This window comes from Salmo salar, chromosome 23, assembly GCF_965601325.2.
Source record: "Salmo salar chromosome 23, fSalSal1, whole genome shotgun sequence".
Classification (NCBI taxonomy): Eukaryota; Metazoa; Chordata; class Actinopteri; order Salmoniformes; family Salmonidae; genus Salmo; species Salmo salar.
The window spans coordinates 27,154,531-27,170,818 of record NC_138313.1 but is presented as its reverse complement, the minus strand read 5'-3'; the positions used below and the strand labels follow the sequence as shown (position 1 = coordinate 27,170,818).

The following is a 16,288-nucleotide window of genomic DNA, read 5'->3' as shown; positions in this document are numbered from 1 at the left end:
TGAATCAAGCAGCCTGTATGATCACACCAAAAGAGCACAGCGAAATCCGGCACGCACAGGACAATATTCCAGAATAATAAAACAAACCGGACTTTAACGGGACAGCTAGATCTACAGAAGGGTCAATACCCAGTTTCTATTTGATATATTCTACCCCTTTCACTAAATAGACGGGAGCTTCAGCCCACCGTGTATATGTGTGTGTTCATTCCCGGTTTTGGATCACAATGATGCAAAGTGCGGCTGTTCTACCAACAGAGAGTCCTGTGAAGGGTCTACCGGAGATACTCGGAGTGCCAATGCAACGTAAGGCTTTTCCATTTCCTTTTCTATTGATTATATCATAAGGACATTGGCAGGTGAGCTCTGAAATGCTGCAGGGCACTGCCGTAGAAAAGATGTAGCGGTTAATTACACTGGGTTGAGGGACAGACAGGCTAATGAAGAAAGTGATATTATTCTACTGGCTGATATGTATACATATTATTATGACTCTTACTCCACGGACTCATATGACTTGTGTTTCATATTATTCATTGAAGTGAGGATATTAGTTGCATCTCATTTTGATCTTCTGGTCCTCATATGGAATTTAGTGGAATGCTGTATAGATAGAGATTCTTTATCACAAGTATGTATTGTTTAAACTGCTCACAGTGTTGTTTCCAAACTCCAGCCCTTTGCACGAGTTGTACGTGCAGGTTTTACTCTATTTTAGAAGCCCCATGTGCATGGGCCTAGGTTTTGACGTGCATAATAGTTTACTCAACAAGACATAGACACACTTTAAGTTTTTTTTATTTATTAGCACAGGAATATTTATATTTTCTACCTCCAGCGCTTTTTGTATTCTATTCCCTCGAGCTGTATGATAGGTTTGCCTCTGGTTTACAATCAGAGACATGCTAGACAGCTGTTTATTTGCAAACGAGTCTGGCCACGTACGAGAGATCAGACGTCATCACCTACTCTCCATACCCAGCTGGTTTGACTGACAGCTATTACTGAGTCATATCTGAATGATTCAGGCTATATATGTTAATGTATGCTTTAATGTTTCTGTTCTAGCTGTGTTTTTGCACTATTGTAGGCTACATAATTGTACAATTATGTCTGTTTTATTATTGTTTGACACATATATGATATTATAGCCTACTAAAACAGGTGGTTTTGTCGTCATTTCTATTAAAACATGAAAAACATGAAATATTTCACTGCATTGTGTGTGCAATAACTAGCCTACCTCAGCATCAAAGAAAAGAATTGCATATCTTCGCATCTGCTCTTTATCGTCGTCATGTTAATCTCCAGGCCTATATAATCTGATCATGCTATCAAGAAAGAACTGGAATTGGATAAATTCCTGACCTAATTATTCATGTGCGAGCCACTGAAATGTACAGATGGACCTATTATGGTTTTACCTCTAATGTTGCTCTTAATCCACAATTAAATACTCCTTTATATCGCAGATCCAAACGAGCCGTTGCTTCTTTCAGCGCTGGAGAGTATAAACAAAGAAATATAGATATATCATGATCATTTTTGTTCAAAATCTAGACTAATTTCTTACGATTTAGTACATGATTGTATTCAGTTTTATTTATAGCGTGCACAACAGTTAACCCATTTAACTCATTTAAAAGAGAGACTGTCAAAAACGGTCTATTGTATTAGTCAATGCGACCTTCATTTAGGCTAGCCTACATTATTGATAAAGGTAGTGAAACATAATGCATAATGCACAAAGTGAAACATAACGCAGAATTGTGAAATATAATTTGTTTAACCTGTACAAATAGCCTATATATTGGCGGCGTATGCTCTTTAATTTTGTAAATCGAGGGAGATTAAAAGATTGGGTAAAGATCTTGCCACTCAACCCCCCTTGGTGCATACATGCTGGATTTAATACCGGATTACTCTACGAATAAAAACATTTTAGTATTATGTATCTAAACATTATTATCATGATGAATATGGCTGTTAGCATGCTCTTACGAATAAGGGTAATTATTCTTAAACCGTTTTTGGCACAAGGCCCCAAGAAGAAGAAGATTACTTCCTGAATAGAGTTTACAGTCTGCTTGCTTTGAACTGTAGGTCTTGCAATCTACAAAACATATCAACTATAGGCTATGAGCTCGTTCCCTAATACCTTGGGCTTCGTATAAAGGTGTTACAGTACAGTCATTCCGATGCTGTAGCTAATAAGCACATGCCTTGGTTGATATGAAACCCTTTTTAAGTCCTGTTAAAAAACAAAATCAGTATCCCTGTCAGACTGGTGAGAAATTAGCAGCTATCGAAATACAGCCGCCTAAAAGAGGAAAGGAAGGGTATAGGATCACATTTTCTTAGATTTGAGGACCCCTCTTGAGGCACACAAGAGATCTTAAGTGGTATAATCGTGTGATTTATAAGTCAAGCAGAGAGAGAGGGGGGGGGGGGGGGGGGGGGGGGGGGTGTAGAGGCTATTAGACATCGAGCGTGAATAGGCCTACTGCCAAGATTGGCTGCATGCTGGAGGCCCTTGAGCTATCCTTTCAGCACCACCACTGCCGCCAAAATCTAATGAACAAAAGCACCACAAATCAGAGGAATTATTTCATATTTTGTGGATGTAAAATACACCTATCTTTAATTTCAGTTTTGTATTTTAACTCGTATTGAAAATACATGCACTCCATAGTTATCGTATTTGATTGGGAAGTTGATTGGGAAATACCTGTTATGCAAATGACTGTAGGCATAATGCCACAACACAATAGTAAAATACAAGATATTGAGCTTTGCAGCATCTTTTCATTTACTTAGGCCTACACCTTTATAAGTGTACTGTAAAATGTATCCCTCTATTCTATGCGGCTTATGTATGAAGGTTGTTGATTGAGCAGCCTTACAGAAATAAATAAATAAATATACATATTAAAATTGTACTCCTCCAAAATGTCTCCCAACGTACAGAGTGAAGAAGCACAGGTAGGATTACCTATCGTGACCTCTAAAGCGCACGTTTAAACAGCTTGGTATGGGTGTGATTAGATTCATGATTAGACAGTGTGATTTAATGTGTCATTTATTTAAAACAACTAGTTTGGGATAGGCGAATTGCAGACCTTAGATACAGTGAAATTATTAAACTACTCGAGCACAGAAAAAAATCACCTGGATAATTATTTTGCGCACAGACGCTGCTTATCCCTATATTGCATCAATTTGAATGAGTTTGAGTGGTCCGTTCTCATTTCGATCTCCTTATGTTCTTGCCACTATTCTAAGATATTGAAAATACTCTTTTTTTATGAGATGCCTCTTCACCTGGCCATTGTTCACATGGTAAACATAAACTACCAATGCAGGGAAATTACTTCCCGAGGTTTCATATTCTCAAATGAAAAAAATAAGGCTGTATTATAATAATAATAATAATAATGTGTATTGTTATATCACATTGTAATATTTATCTCTATATATTTGTATAAATCTAATAATACATCTGATTATTTGGTTTTGCATAGCCTAATCTTATCACAGCAATAGTGACGCTGTTCTGGTGTTAGGCCTACTGGTAATGTTGATGGTGATAATTAAATGTGTATTGTGGTGATAATGGTGAATGGTTTTTAACACTATTAATGCTCCTACTTATAGCCTAGTTTTCTTCATTCATGCCATTATTACTCGGTTTAAGATAATACAAATCGAATCAGTGGGGTCCAATCAAGTCCACTTCAAGGCTAAATATTGTGTCACTTGCACAGGCACTTGATTTACAAAAGCAGAGTAAAGGAATGGGATCAATCTCAACCTAAGTCGAATGAATGTCATGATGACACCATTTACTCTGTCAGGTTATGTTTTTATCGAGGTCGAATATAATGATTACGTTACTGTTTTTTATTTTTTTTTTACATAATTTTACCCGGCTCTGATCTTGTAAACCGTTCTCGGCAATGTTCTGCTCACCTGTCTCCTTGCAGTATTCCAGGGCCAGGATATTATTGTCTTAACGCATGCTGTGTATTCTGTCTCTCTCTCCCTCCAGAAATCCCCCAGTGTGCGGGCTGTAGTCAACACATCCTCGACAAGTTCATCCTGAAGGTGCTGGACCGCCACTGGCACTCCAAGTGCCTCAAGTGCGCCGATTGTCAAGCGTTGCTGGCAGACAAGTGTTTCTCGCGGGCGGGAAATGTGTACTGCAAAGAGGACTTTTTCAAGTGAGTTTAACTTCTTCATTTATAAACGTATTGAATGGGAATTAGGAACATTTGATTATAGCAAGCTTAATGGAATTATATGTAAAAGTGATGTACTTTTAAGCAAAGCTAGCATTATATTTAATTGCCTATATTCAAGTGAGCTAAAAAATGCCAACATGATTGCACTGGCTTTGACTTGTGAAATCTTGTGAAATCACTCAAATCATCATACAATTATCAAAATTAGCCTATCCTATACCCAACTGTAATTGATCGCTCAAAACAAACCATCTTACGTGATTTGGCATTACAAACCAAATTGTCTTGTAGGCCTACGTAAATCCACGACTCTTGCGTTTAACATGCGACTCACATAGACCTACACATAATAAACCATAGGCCTATAATTAATATACTATGAGACTAGAACATAATGCCCTGATATAACAGTAATATTCACAATGGGCATCCACAGCTTATAGAGGTCTCCAACCTTTCTTAGTCGAGATCACTTTATGATTAACAATGCAAGCCGAATGCAATTCTCTGCTCGGAACGAGAGATCAAGTGCTCCTACAATATATTGTGTGATATCAACTACATTATCAATAGCATATAGGGCCTAACTATAGTGCATGGGCGGGGAACACAGGGTAAAGTTATATTTTCAATTCAATTAAATTCCTAAAAAGGACTGGAAATAACTATTGTTTCATTCATTTTCCTATTTTCATATATAATAAGAGAGGTCTGATTTTCTCCATGTAGGCCTTCCCCTTATTATAAATAACGTAGTGTCCCTTATATTTCAAAACTCGAGTCTCAAGCTAGGCTACATGATAACACTGGTAATGGGTCAGTTGCTGTAGCCAATTACTTGCGAGGTACATCGGAGCATAAATTGAAATAACTTGTTTTTTTTATTTCACTGGACTGATGGTGACGTCTAATCGGAGGGTGGGAGAGAGTGCGAGTCGAAGTGGTGAAGCGTTTTTCGTGATTTCTAAAAGTTTTGAATAAAAACAGCGTTGTAGTGTTGATCATTGTCTCTGAATGTACTGGAACTGTCTTTAAGACCCTCGGTTAGATCAATGCAATCAATGACTGATTTAGAGAGGGACTGGAGGCCCTTCATGGCGAAAACACTGACATCAAATAACTTGGCAAATGCTTCAACATCCTCTTCTATGCACGATCTCTTGAAAAAATGTTAGCTTTGTTTGGCCATTTTACTTGAGTCTTAGCTAGCTAGGTAACGGTGAGTAGCCTGCGGTGAGTAGCCTACACAGCGATAGCTACTGTTTACTTCACATGGTATCAGTGCGAAATGACACGTGCCAGAACCCCCCCATTATTTTGAAATAGTATTTGTTTTATTCGTTTTTTTATTCGTTTTTTTTCAGGTAAAAAAAGCAAGCATAATTCAAATTAATTACATAGGTCTAAATAAAATGTATTTTACGCATAGCACTAGATTTTATGTAAGGTGTCCTGAAGGCATCTGCCAAACTAAAATGTATTATTATTATTGTCTATATATCCTTTTCATTTTCCCACCCCGTACTGCGTACTATGAATTTCATCTGATGGTGTATGTATGTTTAGGCCAGTGCTTGATCTGGATTGAAATAGGTGCCGGTACTCATTTTGGGTCCCAGTACCATTTATATTTAGGTGCAGGAACTCCTCAATTCTTTTGAGCTAATATTCTATAGGAGGTGCAGGAACTCTAGCAGAAGAAAAATTGAGGTGCAAGTACTCAGTTCCAGTGAGCTCCTGCCGAAGTCAAGTACTGTGCTTAGGTAAAAATACAAATAATGTCCTGTTTGGAACACTGACAATCGGATTGGGTGGGCTTGACTCCACAGAGGGTGGCATGTGCCCACCCAGGCACACCTGTGCCTGTGCCCCTGGTCAGTGAGGACTTTCCTCTTTACATTGTTAACTTTCATAATGTTAGCGTAAAGGCTTGTGTCAAGACTTAGTGACATGACCAACACAATGAGGTAAATCAAGCTCAGCATCCTACAACATCCTCCTACCTTTCTGTCCATAAGACAGAACACATAACACTCAAACTTTCAACTCCAAAGACACTCTATACAAATTCAATTTATTACTGCTCTACCAGCCCTAGCTGCACACACAAAACAGCAACTTTGAATTTCTTCTCTTCCCTCTTTCTCCCCCTTTTGCTTCCATCTTTTTACGATTGAATTTCTGAGGCATTAAAGAAGAAAATTAAGTTTGACTTTTATCCAAAACAGGATCCGTACAGGCTTTTACTAAATCATGTTTGAGAGGTTTTAATGTCAGAAGCTTCAATGAGACCTAAAAAGCGTGCAAGTCAGAGAGTGGAGGCTAACTTTATTAGGCGGCCCTGGGGACAATAGGGGGGATTTTTAAAATGTTAAAACTGCAGTGGTGCTGTGCACTAGAGGGACCGGAGAGAGGAAGAGGAGAGGGAGGATGAGGATGGGGAGGGGGCTGAGGCGGGGGCTTGGAACTGGAGTATAGTGCTGGATTCCCAGCAGTGATGAAGAAACTTCACCTTGGTCTGAAGGAAGGGTTTATTTCTCTGTATAGGCTGTGTGATTTACAGCCCCTCCTGAGTCAGTGCTTTATTGGTTCTCTTCAGTGTGTTTACTCAGAGCTCTCTCTATTGGATCTCTCAGCCCCCACTATACCACTACATTGATCCAGGCCATTTGTCAACCTAAGGACCAGACTACCACCAACACAAATGCATTCCACCACTGATGCTTTCCCCCTCTACAACTTATACAGCTATTAATACTATTATTAGTGTAAATAGAGGCAAAAACTATGCATGCTATGTTATAACTATGTTATAGACCTTCTTTGTTATCATCCGCCTCTGTCTGAACTGACTACGGCTGGATCTACCTGTTCTGGGTGGGGTTTGAGTATCTGACGGCAGGTGTGTATGTGTGTGTGTTTACTTGCAGGCGGTTTGGAACAAAGTGTGCGTCATGCCAACAGGGGATACCGCCGACCCAGGTGGTGCGGAAGGCCCAGGACTTTGTGTACCACCTGCACTGCTTCGCCTGTGTCATGTGCAGCCGGCAGCTGGCCACTGGGGATGAGTTTTACCTCATGGAAGATGGCAGGCTGGTGTGCAAGGAGGACTACGAGACGGCCAAACAGAATGGTAGGTGTCTGACTGGGTCATCCTCCTATTGCTTTGGCCATTGTTTTGTGTGAGTAATATTTTGTGTGAATAATTCAGTCTTGTCTCCTTGGTAACCTGTTATATTTAGAACATTCTCACCAAATAGACTTGAGACTAGCAGCCTCAAGCTGGTTCACCTGTGTGGCATGGTGCTCTAAATCTCTGCTGGCTTCTGCAGGGGAGCTGTGGAGAAAGGTGCAGGAATTAGGAGACAGTTAGTTCAGCAGACAGCAAGGTGCAGTTAACCAACCTGGATTCATGGGTAGATGTAACATAATCAACAAAAATCCGTGAGACTCAAATTAGTATGATATGTTATCTTTGGTATGGTATGTATTTATTTGTCGATTTTCATCATCCATTTCGAATGATACGTTCCGAATTACAATTTGTATGGTATGTTACGAATTACAATTTGTATGATATGTTACATATTGCAATTCGTACAATATGTTACGCAGTTGCCATACCTTTGATATGTTACGAATTCCAATTTGTTGTGGCTAACATTAGCTAGGTGGCTAACGTTAGCTAGGTGGTTAGTTGGCTAACGCTAACGTTAGCTAGGTGGCTAATGTTAGCTATGCTAGGTGTAGCTAAAAAGTAGTAAGAAGTTGCAAAGTTGTCTGTGATAAGATTTGAAAACGCATCCTTTGGGTTGCTAGACGTTCGTGTCATACGCCTACCCATTCACCTTGAACGAACAATCACCCTCCTTTCATTTTTGCCTTAAGTAACCTTCTGTCTTATGTAACCATACCAAACATAACATATCATACTAATTGTAGTGTCCCGGATTTAAATTTACTATGTTACGTCAAGTCTATGAGACCAGCCTGCATTAACTCCTTTATGTACAATAATACTGAAGAATTGAGAGATCACAAGAGACAAAGGGATAGTGAAGAGACAGAATCATCATAAACCCAGCCGGATGGGGTCCCAGTGTCTCTCAGTGTCCTGCCTGGGCATTAAATCTCCAGTTGCTGTGACCTTTTCTGGATCTGATTTTGAAAGCTCTGCCTGTGCATATATGGAGATTTACATGGCCCACTGATTGTTTATCTTAAGTGATGCAATGCACTTTTATGGTGGGTCCCCAATAACTCCCTTCTTCTGGAATTCTCCTGGGAGATTTATGTCCCCTACAGCTAGAGTGGGACAGTTTCAGAAGGGTATCAACTTGCCATACATGGCACCTCAGTTCATTCAAGCAAGTTCTTCACCTGTATTTACTAGTCGATATACAAAATCGAAAACCCACAGGTTAATTACAATAAAAAATGTTAGTCACAAATATAGCTAAATATCTAAAGGGTATTCTATAATCCTTGCATGTCTTTCTCAGATGATTCAGAGGCAGGTGCAAAGCGACCACGAACCACCATCACAGCCAAACAGCTGGAGACCCTTAAAATCGCCTACAAGAACTCTCCCAAGCCAGCACGCCACGTCCGCGAGCAGCTCTCCTCAGAGACGGGGCTGGACATGAGAGTAGTGCAGGTGTGTGCCTCACAACAGGATCTCTATTACCAAGCGGAGCAGTTTTCTAGTTTGGACTAGTTTAAGAGAACATCCTAGTGATAATATGTAGATATGAACACAAATTAGAAGAGTAAAACCTCTCTTCTGTATTTACTGAGAAATGTCTCTCATCACCCAATGGCAGGTGTGGTTCCAGAATCGTCGCGCAAAAGAGAAGCGTCTGAAGAAGGACGCAGGGCGGCACCGTTGGGGTCAGTTTTACAAAAGCGTCAAACGTAACCGAGGGGGCAACAAAGTGGAGAAGGAGAGTTCAGCAGACGATGCGGGACTGAGTGACAGTGAGCTCAGCTTCAGAGGTCAGTATGGCTAACCCAACCCCAAACCTCCTTCATCTCTCTCTCTCTCTCTCGCTTCCTCAACTCCTCCTCCTTTTCTTTTCTTCCTTTTCACATATCTCCATGGAACCTACATGAAAAGAGAAGCTTTGGCCATGCAAATTACATTTTACACATCCCCATGTTTTTATGGTTATTTGATGTTTGTGAGACGTTTTGGGGACTCATAAAAGTCTCAAGCCACTTTTAAAAGGAGGCCGTTTTTACGAGAAATGAAAACACCGTAGCAGAAACTCTATAAAGTAGGTGAAGCTTTTAGTCAATTAGAGGGAAAGTGCTCTGGGGCATTGTTGTTATTGAAACAGCACTGGAGGGACTGTTGGAGACAAATATTTTGTATTGCACGAACAGACCCCCTTTGTTTGAGCTTAAGGTACATCATGACTCTTTCGTCTCTTACTAAGCGCCGGGGGAACACTATTAAGTACTACACACCTATGCCATTTACCTAGATGAAATCCAGATTATGTTGCCTCAATAAAATGGTTTCATAAAGGCACTTAATTCTATTTAAAGATAACAGCTGTATAATGTTGATATAGTTGATGACAACTCCATAGAAGTGTTAAAACACCACTGTGTGGCTAATTAATAGTAGCTAACTCCCTCCTCTCTTCCACCAGACGACCAGATCCTGTCAGACCTGGGCCACACCAACGGTCTGTATGGGAGTGTCGGCGACGTGGCCAACGGAGGCTTGTTGAACGGAGGCTTCTCTCTGGACGCTGCTGGACAACCCTATCATGACATTCGGCCGGGCAGTCCCTACGGCCTCCCCCAGTCGCCCTCGTCCATCGCCTCGCTGTCTGGCCACACCCCGCTGCTCAACAACCTGGGCTTCACCATGGACAGCATCATGATCCAGGGGGGGCAGGGTGGCGTGGGACAGGCTCTCAGGGCCATGGCAGGAGGCCCCACCTCTGACCTCTCCACAGGGAGCAGCACGGGCTACCCAGACTTCCCCACCAGCCCTGCCTCATGGCTGGACGAGATGGACCACTCCCAGTTCTGAGCTCCACCATGAACACAGCAGACTGACTGGGGAACAGAGACAGACGAAGCAGGCTTTTTACATTTCTATTTCCCTGAAACTGATATAGTTTGTTGTCCAATAATGGATGTGGAAGTGGTAGACATGCTACACGTCAGCTACCCTCCCACCACAACAGAGTAAAGGATGTGTGGAGACCCACCACTGACCAGAGCAGAGCAGTGGCGCCACACAGAACAGAACGGAAGGACGAAACACTACTGAATGTTGAACTTACACTGTATTCTACTTTTTCTATGGATGGATTTTTTTTCATTCTTTGAAAAAACTGGATTTGAAATTTCCAGCATGAGTTTGTGCATTGGGATGGTGTTTGTCATTAAACCTTGAGGCAAGCCCAAACAGCTATCAGCAATGTACAGTGGTTAGCTAGCTTAGAGGAAGTATTTAGTGTTGTGCGCATTGCGTCTATGCACTTAGCTAGCTACCGTCCCATAGCTTACATTGCATATGAAGTGTGACTGGCTCATCCGTGGATGTACGGAGAAAGTTACCTATTTATTCTTTTTTTGGGGGGGGGGACTCCCCCACATGTGTTTCGTGCACTCTGAATGGCTCAAAGTCAAGTTATTGGCCATTGACGAGCATTGCGATTCTACAAGTAGAAACGGTAGGTTATTCACTACCGGGTCAGCACGCAGCAGGTGCCGCTTTTGTTCTAGCAAGAGAAGGAACGGCCTCCCACTCCTATCAACAGTGAGATTCTCTGTGAGTTTCATGCTTTAGGGCCACAATCTAAATGGAATCCCTAAAAAAGAAGCTTCCTGCATGCTTCTGAATGAGGAGGATCACTGTTGAAAAACATTTTACATTGGCAATGCACTTTACACTTCTCTTTGTACATGGACAGCAACAAACAGAGGAGAGATGAATGCACAATACAACCCAGCAGTGTTTCCATATTAGGTACTTTTTTTCAAACAGTATCACAATTCCCATGCTAAGTTTTTTGATGAAATTCTGAAACTAACAGCACTGGGTATTTAGGAATTAGTCCATGTTGGTCCAGCTGTCTGTACAGTCTGGGAGCCACAGATTCTTCTGTGTGCAAAATGGGGATGTTGCGAGGGGGAAGTTGCTTGCTAAAAACCCATTCTCTTCTGTAATGTAGGTGCTTGACTTGTTCTCGTCTGTGAATGATCTCTAGTCCTGGGGATTTTGTCAGTATTTATTTCTCTGTTGTCCATTCTCCCAGGATATGCTCTCTGCTAATAGTGGATAGGCTCTCTGCTAGAAGTCATTGTCATCAAATGACAGTAGGGTAGAGAGAAGTGCAAAGTCAATTCAACAAGAATGTGGGAAGTCACATTTGATATCCTCTTTTATTGGTGCAGCTGACAACATGGGGATTCCTATCTCATTATGACAGATACAGGAACAGAATAATGGTTTTACTAAATGTTTCATTAATACAGTATATTTATTTATCTAAAAAAAAACACACACACCAACCTAATCTTGACTGAGGATCATTCACTGTTAATGCTGAAAAGCCAGTACTGATCCTGCTTAGAAGCTGCTCTTCTCTGTCAACAGCTGTAGCATCACTCCTCAAAGTAAACACAAGCAAAAGGGATTATCAAACGTAATACTTAGAGCCACTGTAAAGCAGCTGATGGCCTGATTACCATGGTATCGGAATATGCTGTCGTGTCGTGCATCTCACATGACCCCCACTGGGTGAGAGGAGAGTTTTTCTTTTTACAAAATCTGTCTTGTCTGATTGGTTTCAAGGCTTTCATGTAGTGTCTAAAGACCACTAGAGTAACTGTACAAGGAGGCACTTCTTTGAGAAAAAATAAATGATCTAAGATACCATGAAATAAACTGAGGTAACAAAATGAGATGCTGACGGAACAATTCCTGTAAAAATATCTCAATGTCTGTTCATTTATATTTATTTTTGTGTCAATTGCCAAATGTGGAACCAGCTGAAAAGAGCATACATTATGCCAACCAGAAAGCAAATCAACAAACAGTAAAACAACACATGTAAATGTACACACACGCTAATATCATTTTTGTTCAATCTATGTTGCCTCAGAACTTTGCTTCTTAATTGTTGAACATTTTGTACAGTTTCAAAAGGTGTTGACAGTCTTATTTCATGAGCTCTATTTATTTCCATGTGTCTTTGAAAAAGATGAAACAGAGAGCACTGAATCTATTCATATAAGCCTTCTGTGCGATGGTATGAACTGTGTACAGTAAAAACTATACGAGGAAATAAAGCTGAATTGTCTTTGGATTAGTGCTGTATTTCTCTTTAATGTTTACATGAACTTTCTCATTATAAAGCAAATAGCAGATACAGTTAAAGGAGACATGTCTTCTGACTGAAGAAGAAGAAGACGAGCAACAACTCAGCAGTAGGAAGGCGGTACAGTAGCTATGGCTCACCACTTAGGAGCCAGGAGAGAAGAGGAGGGACCATGATTAGTGTTTCCTTCACACAGGGAAAGGTGCATCAGACAGGCAAAGCAATGCCCTAGGGATTGTTCACACAAATTCCATCATTTGTCAATCTTGTTCTTACCTTGGAAGTACTATATGGGCCAGGAGTGACTGCCATCTATGATTCATCTGTTATTTCTTAGCTATGGCCATGCAGCCTGGTAGCAAACCATTCATGCAAGCTTGCGAGAACAGGCTGGCTCGTGAAGCTAATGTCCATGCACCACTGGATAAGAATAGCATCAATTACCAAATATCACTCACTTCAGTATAGTAATCCCATAGGATTGTAGCTATGTGTTTATTGAAAATGTAGAGAATATTATTTTCACTATAATCTTACTTTGAATGAACTATCCCTTTAAGGATGAACTGATACACATATTACACATTCAATTATGGAGATCCAGTCAGTCAATCAAACAGACTGTAGTAACCATGGGTGGGTGTTGGTTTTCTGTATCTTTATTCATAAACCAATACACTAACCCCCGTCCCAGGACGAAGCAGCACATCTGCTCAGCTGCTGCGAACACTGATCCCTCTGCTACTAAAGACTGCACCAGATTGCAGTTTTGCACAGTCAAATCTTTCCTTAATCCCCACACTGTTAACTAATTGTAAACTGCCTTGTGAAATATGGATAAATATGATTTGTGGTCAGGCAAGACAGTAGAGCAGCGTTAATACAGGAGTGTTTACAACCACACATCATAGTAAATGAACCAAATACGACCAGGCTCTATCTGAAGTTCCTTACAATTCAGCATCACTATAACCCATGCGCTAAAGGAGTGTTGTTGGATAGACATCTGAAACAGGCCTAGACTGGCTACATATTCATAGTAAAATTAAAACAAATGTAAAACTCAATAATATACAACACAACCGTTATCCAGCCCTTTTCGGAGTCTTACCAGGTCCATCCTAAACGTAAGTATTATCGATTTGGTTGTGTAACAAGAAGAAAAGATCGGTCTAGCAGAACAAGCACGTTTGCATAAAACGCCACAAAACAAGCTGATTTTATTCAGCCGATGACAAGCCATGACCATTAATGGATACCCTTTAATAGTGCTGCCATACAAAGATAAACAGCAACAAAGACAGTTCGGATAATTTACACGGCACTTACAGCACTAGTATACAAATAAATCTGGGAAATTCCTGCACTGTTGCTTTTGCAAAGATGACAAACACAAGCACAAATGCCATTATCATCGATCTGAGGCTTCTATTACAAACTTCCTGAAGGCAACAATTTTATTAACATGTAAATAGATATTTGGTTTAGACTGAACTTCATCTTGGACATCAAGACAGGATATTTTCCTCAAATTATGCCTTATTTTAATAATGAGCAATGGCTGCCATGACAGTGTAGCTTTAAAGGGGTTTGAGTCACAGAGAGGCTTCTCAATGACAACTTCAAGGTTGTTCTTCTGTTTTAAGTGAAATTAGGTTATTTTCACTGGGTCATCATATAGCAGAAATTAGATAGTTCACATATATTTAAAGCGAGAGAGGGTCGTTAACAGGATATTGGCTTCAGTGCCTGGTGAGATGTTGCTTATTAGAACATTCTGGTGAGAAGAACCATATAGACACTTGTCTATGGAGCAGCTTGGATCACTATCGCCTCGAGTAGCAGCAGACGGCAACGCTTGTTTATCATGCACTAAACACACAGCTTTGCAACAGAGACTTATCGAGTTCTGGTGAAGATATTAGAGGGATGCTTTTCAACAGCAGAGACAGCAGAGCTGGGATTTTGCTTACTGTTGAATTCCAAGCAATACTGTTCTGGGGACTAGCGAGCAGATTGCATTAAGAGTTAGCCAGTACAACAACATGCCATTGCTTTTAGCCCCCAGACTGGGGAGAGTAAGAGAGGGAGAGGAAAGTGCTCCAGCTCATCCCCGTAACAAACCTTGGCCATCTGTCACTAATGGTGTTAGAGAGGCGACTTGTAAAAATGCATAAACGTTAAGTAAAGAAGGTTTGAGAGGAGGCACTGTCAAAAGTGAAAAGCTCAGAGAAAATTGAAGCCCATAATGGAAACATAATGGGCTTAGTGTCACAGTTGTGCAGACATGCCCGGGGAGTATGACGTCACCGACTCCTAACCCAACCCAATCCAGATTCAGGAAATTACTGGTACATGGGCGAAACAGCTTTTTCAAATATACCAACAGCATAATTCCTGGTTGTGTAGGGATGCATTCTGTAACAAGCCGAGGGTCATAAGAGCTCTCCCTCTCAGTGATACTGTAAGAGAGCAGACTGTCTGGGCTGGGCCGTCTCTGTTCTGTATACTGGGGCCATGGTGACTGACTGACAGACAGACAGCAGTCAGCCGCAGCAGGACTCTTTTTGGTGACTGTTATTTAATGCCTCGTGTTCAGGGAGATTGAGAGAAAGAGGGATTACAGCTTGTCCCCATTGTTTGTTCAAATGTGCATTAGCTTCTTTATCAAGCGGTGGTTAAGAGCTGAGATTCCAGATTTAGTATTCTCATCTGGTGGGAGGGAGGGGGTGCCAGAGAGACTGCTCTGATCAGAAGGGCTTACAAAAAACTAAAGCAGATTTGGAGGCAGCCCATGTGTTGGCTATTTGGAGAACATCCAAATATATTTTAAGTGACATAACAGAGGGTGTGGGTATGTGGGGTGGGCCAAGGGAGACAGAATGTGCTAGGTGAACAGTTCACTTAAATGAAGAGGCCTAGCCAGGCGGTGTGTGTGTTACATAGTTGTTAGTCATCATGGGATAAGGTTGAACATTTAGTTCTCCATGCTCCATCTGAATATAAAATTGCAAATTAGATGTTTATTTTTAGGATACATTTAAATACAGTTACATTGTCTTCTGCTTGTCAAGAATGATGCCAACAAAAATGCTTAAAAACATTATTCTGAATAATAAGTTTGACTTACTACTAGGGTAAAATGTCCATACGCTGTCCAAATGTATTTGAAAGATTTTTAATCAGCAAACACAAGACAACCAAAGGTAACACACAATATCCGAAACAGAAGGAACCTCTTTTTGGTTGACATTTCTTTATTTTTTTTTTTAAATAGCAATGATGACGAATGGATTCCTTGGAATGTGACATGAGAGATGATGAAGTGGTGGCGGGTTGCACTGCCAGAGTGGGATGACCATTGCACCTATCCGGTGTATGTGACAATAAAAAAACATCATCATCATTACTGAGAGGGCTGGATGCTAGGTCTGGGATGGGCACAGGCTGGAGGGGAGGAGAGGGAGAGGAGGGGATGGCGTAGCTGGGCCTAGCCCTTGGAGGCGGTGTACTGGCGCAGCAGTGAGGAGATGGAGCTGGATTCAGTGACCTCCTCGGGCAGAGAGCCCTCCTGGTCCTTAATGGACGGGTCTGCCCCAGCCTGTAGGAGCAGCTCCACTATGTCAGCAAACTCACACGCAGACGCTGCAGGACAGAGAGGGTGAGGGGAGGAGGGAGCAGAGTAACACAGTAGGGTAAGAG

At 41.1% G+C, this 16,288-nt stretch overlaps 2 protein-coding genes across 5 annotated transcripts in view; one reads left to right on the top strand and one right to left on the bottom strand.

The window, feature by feature from the left end:
* Positions 1 to 20: 20 nt before the first annotated feature.
* Positions 21 to 12,574, top strand: LOC106584315 (LIM/homeobox protein Lhx4). The gene is made up of 6 exons (XM_014169426.3): positions 21 to 306; positions 4,049 to 4,220; positions 7,172 to 7,374; positions 8,744 to 8,898; positions 9,065 to 9,236; positions 9,899 to 12,574. The coding sequence occupies exons 1-6, from the start codon at positions 228 to 230 to the stop codon at positions 10,285 to 10,287; spliced, it is 1,170 nt and encodes a 389-aa protein (XP_014024901.1). The 5' UTR covers positions 21 to 227; the 3' UTR covers positions 10,288 to 12,574.
* Positions 12,575 to 15,748: 3,174 nt separating this feature from the next.
* Positions 15,749 to 16,288, bottom strand: part of LOC106584314 (acyl-CoA-binding domain-containing protein 6) — a 36,344-nt gene continuing 35,804 nt past the window's right edge. For 2 of the 4 annotated variants that reach the window (XM_014169422.3, XM_014169424.3), the window contains one exon: positions 15,749 to 16,231. In XM_014169422.3, coding sequence (XP_014024897.1) covers positions 16,077 to 16,231 — 155 coding nt within the window. In that variant the 3' untranslated portion in view covers positions 15,749 to 16,076. The remainder of the gene's footprint in view (positions 16,232 to 16,288) is intronic. The other 2 variants (XM_014169423.3, XM_014169425.3) reach the window with 1 other exon arrangement.

What these genes read in the sequence shown, in the direction of transcription:
- LOC106584315 (XM_014169426.3), top strand. Translation starts at nt 228, where the DNA reads ATGATGCAAAGTGCGGCTGTTCTACCAACAGAGAGTCCTGTGAAGGGT. An exon ending in TGCAAAGAGGACTTTTTCAA is followed by an intron (nt 4,221 to 7,171) that starts GTGAGTTTAACT and finishes GTTTACTTGCAG; the next exon opens with GCGGTTTGGAACAAAGTGTG. An exon ending in CAGTGAGCTCAGCTTCAGAG is followed by an intron (nt 9,237 to 9,898) that starts GTCAGTATGGCT and finishes CTCTTCCACCAG; the next exon opens with ACGACCAGATCCTGTCAGAC.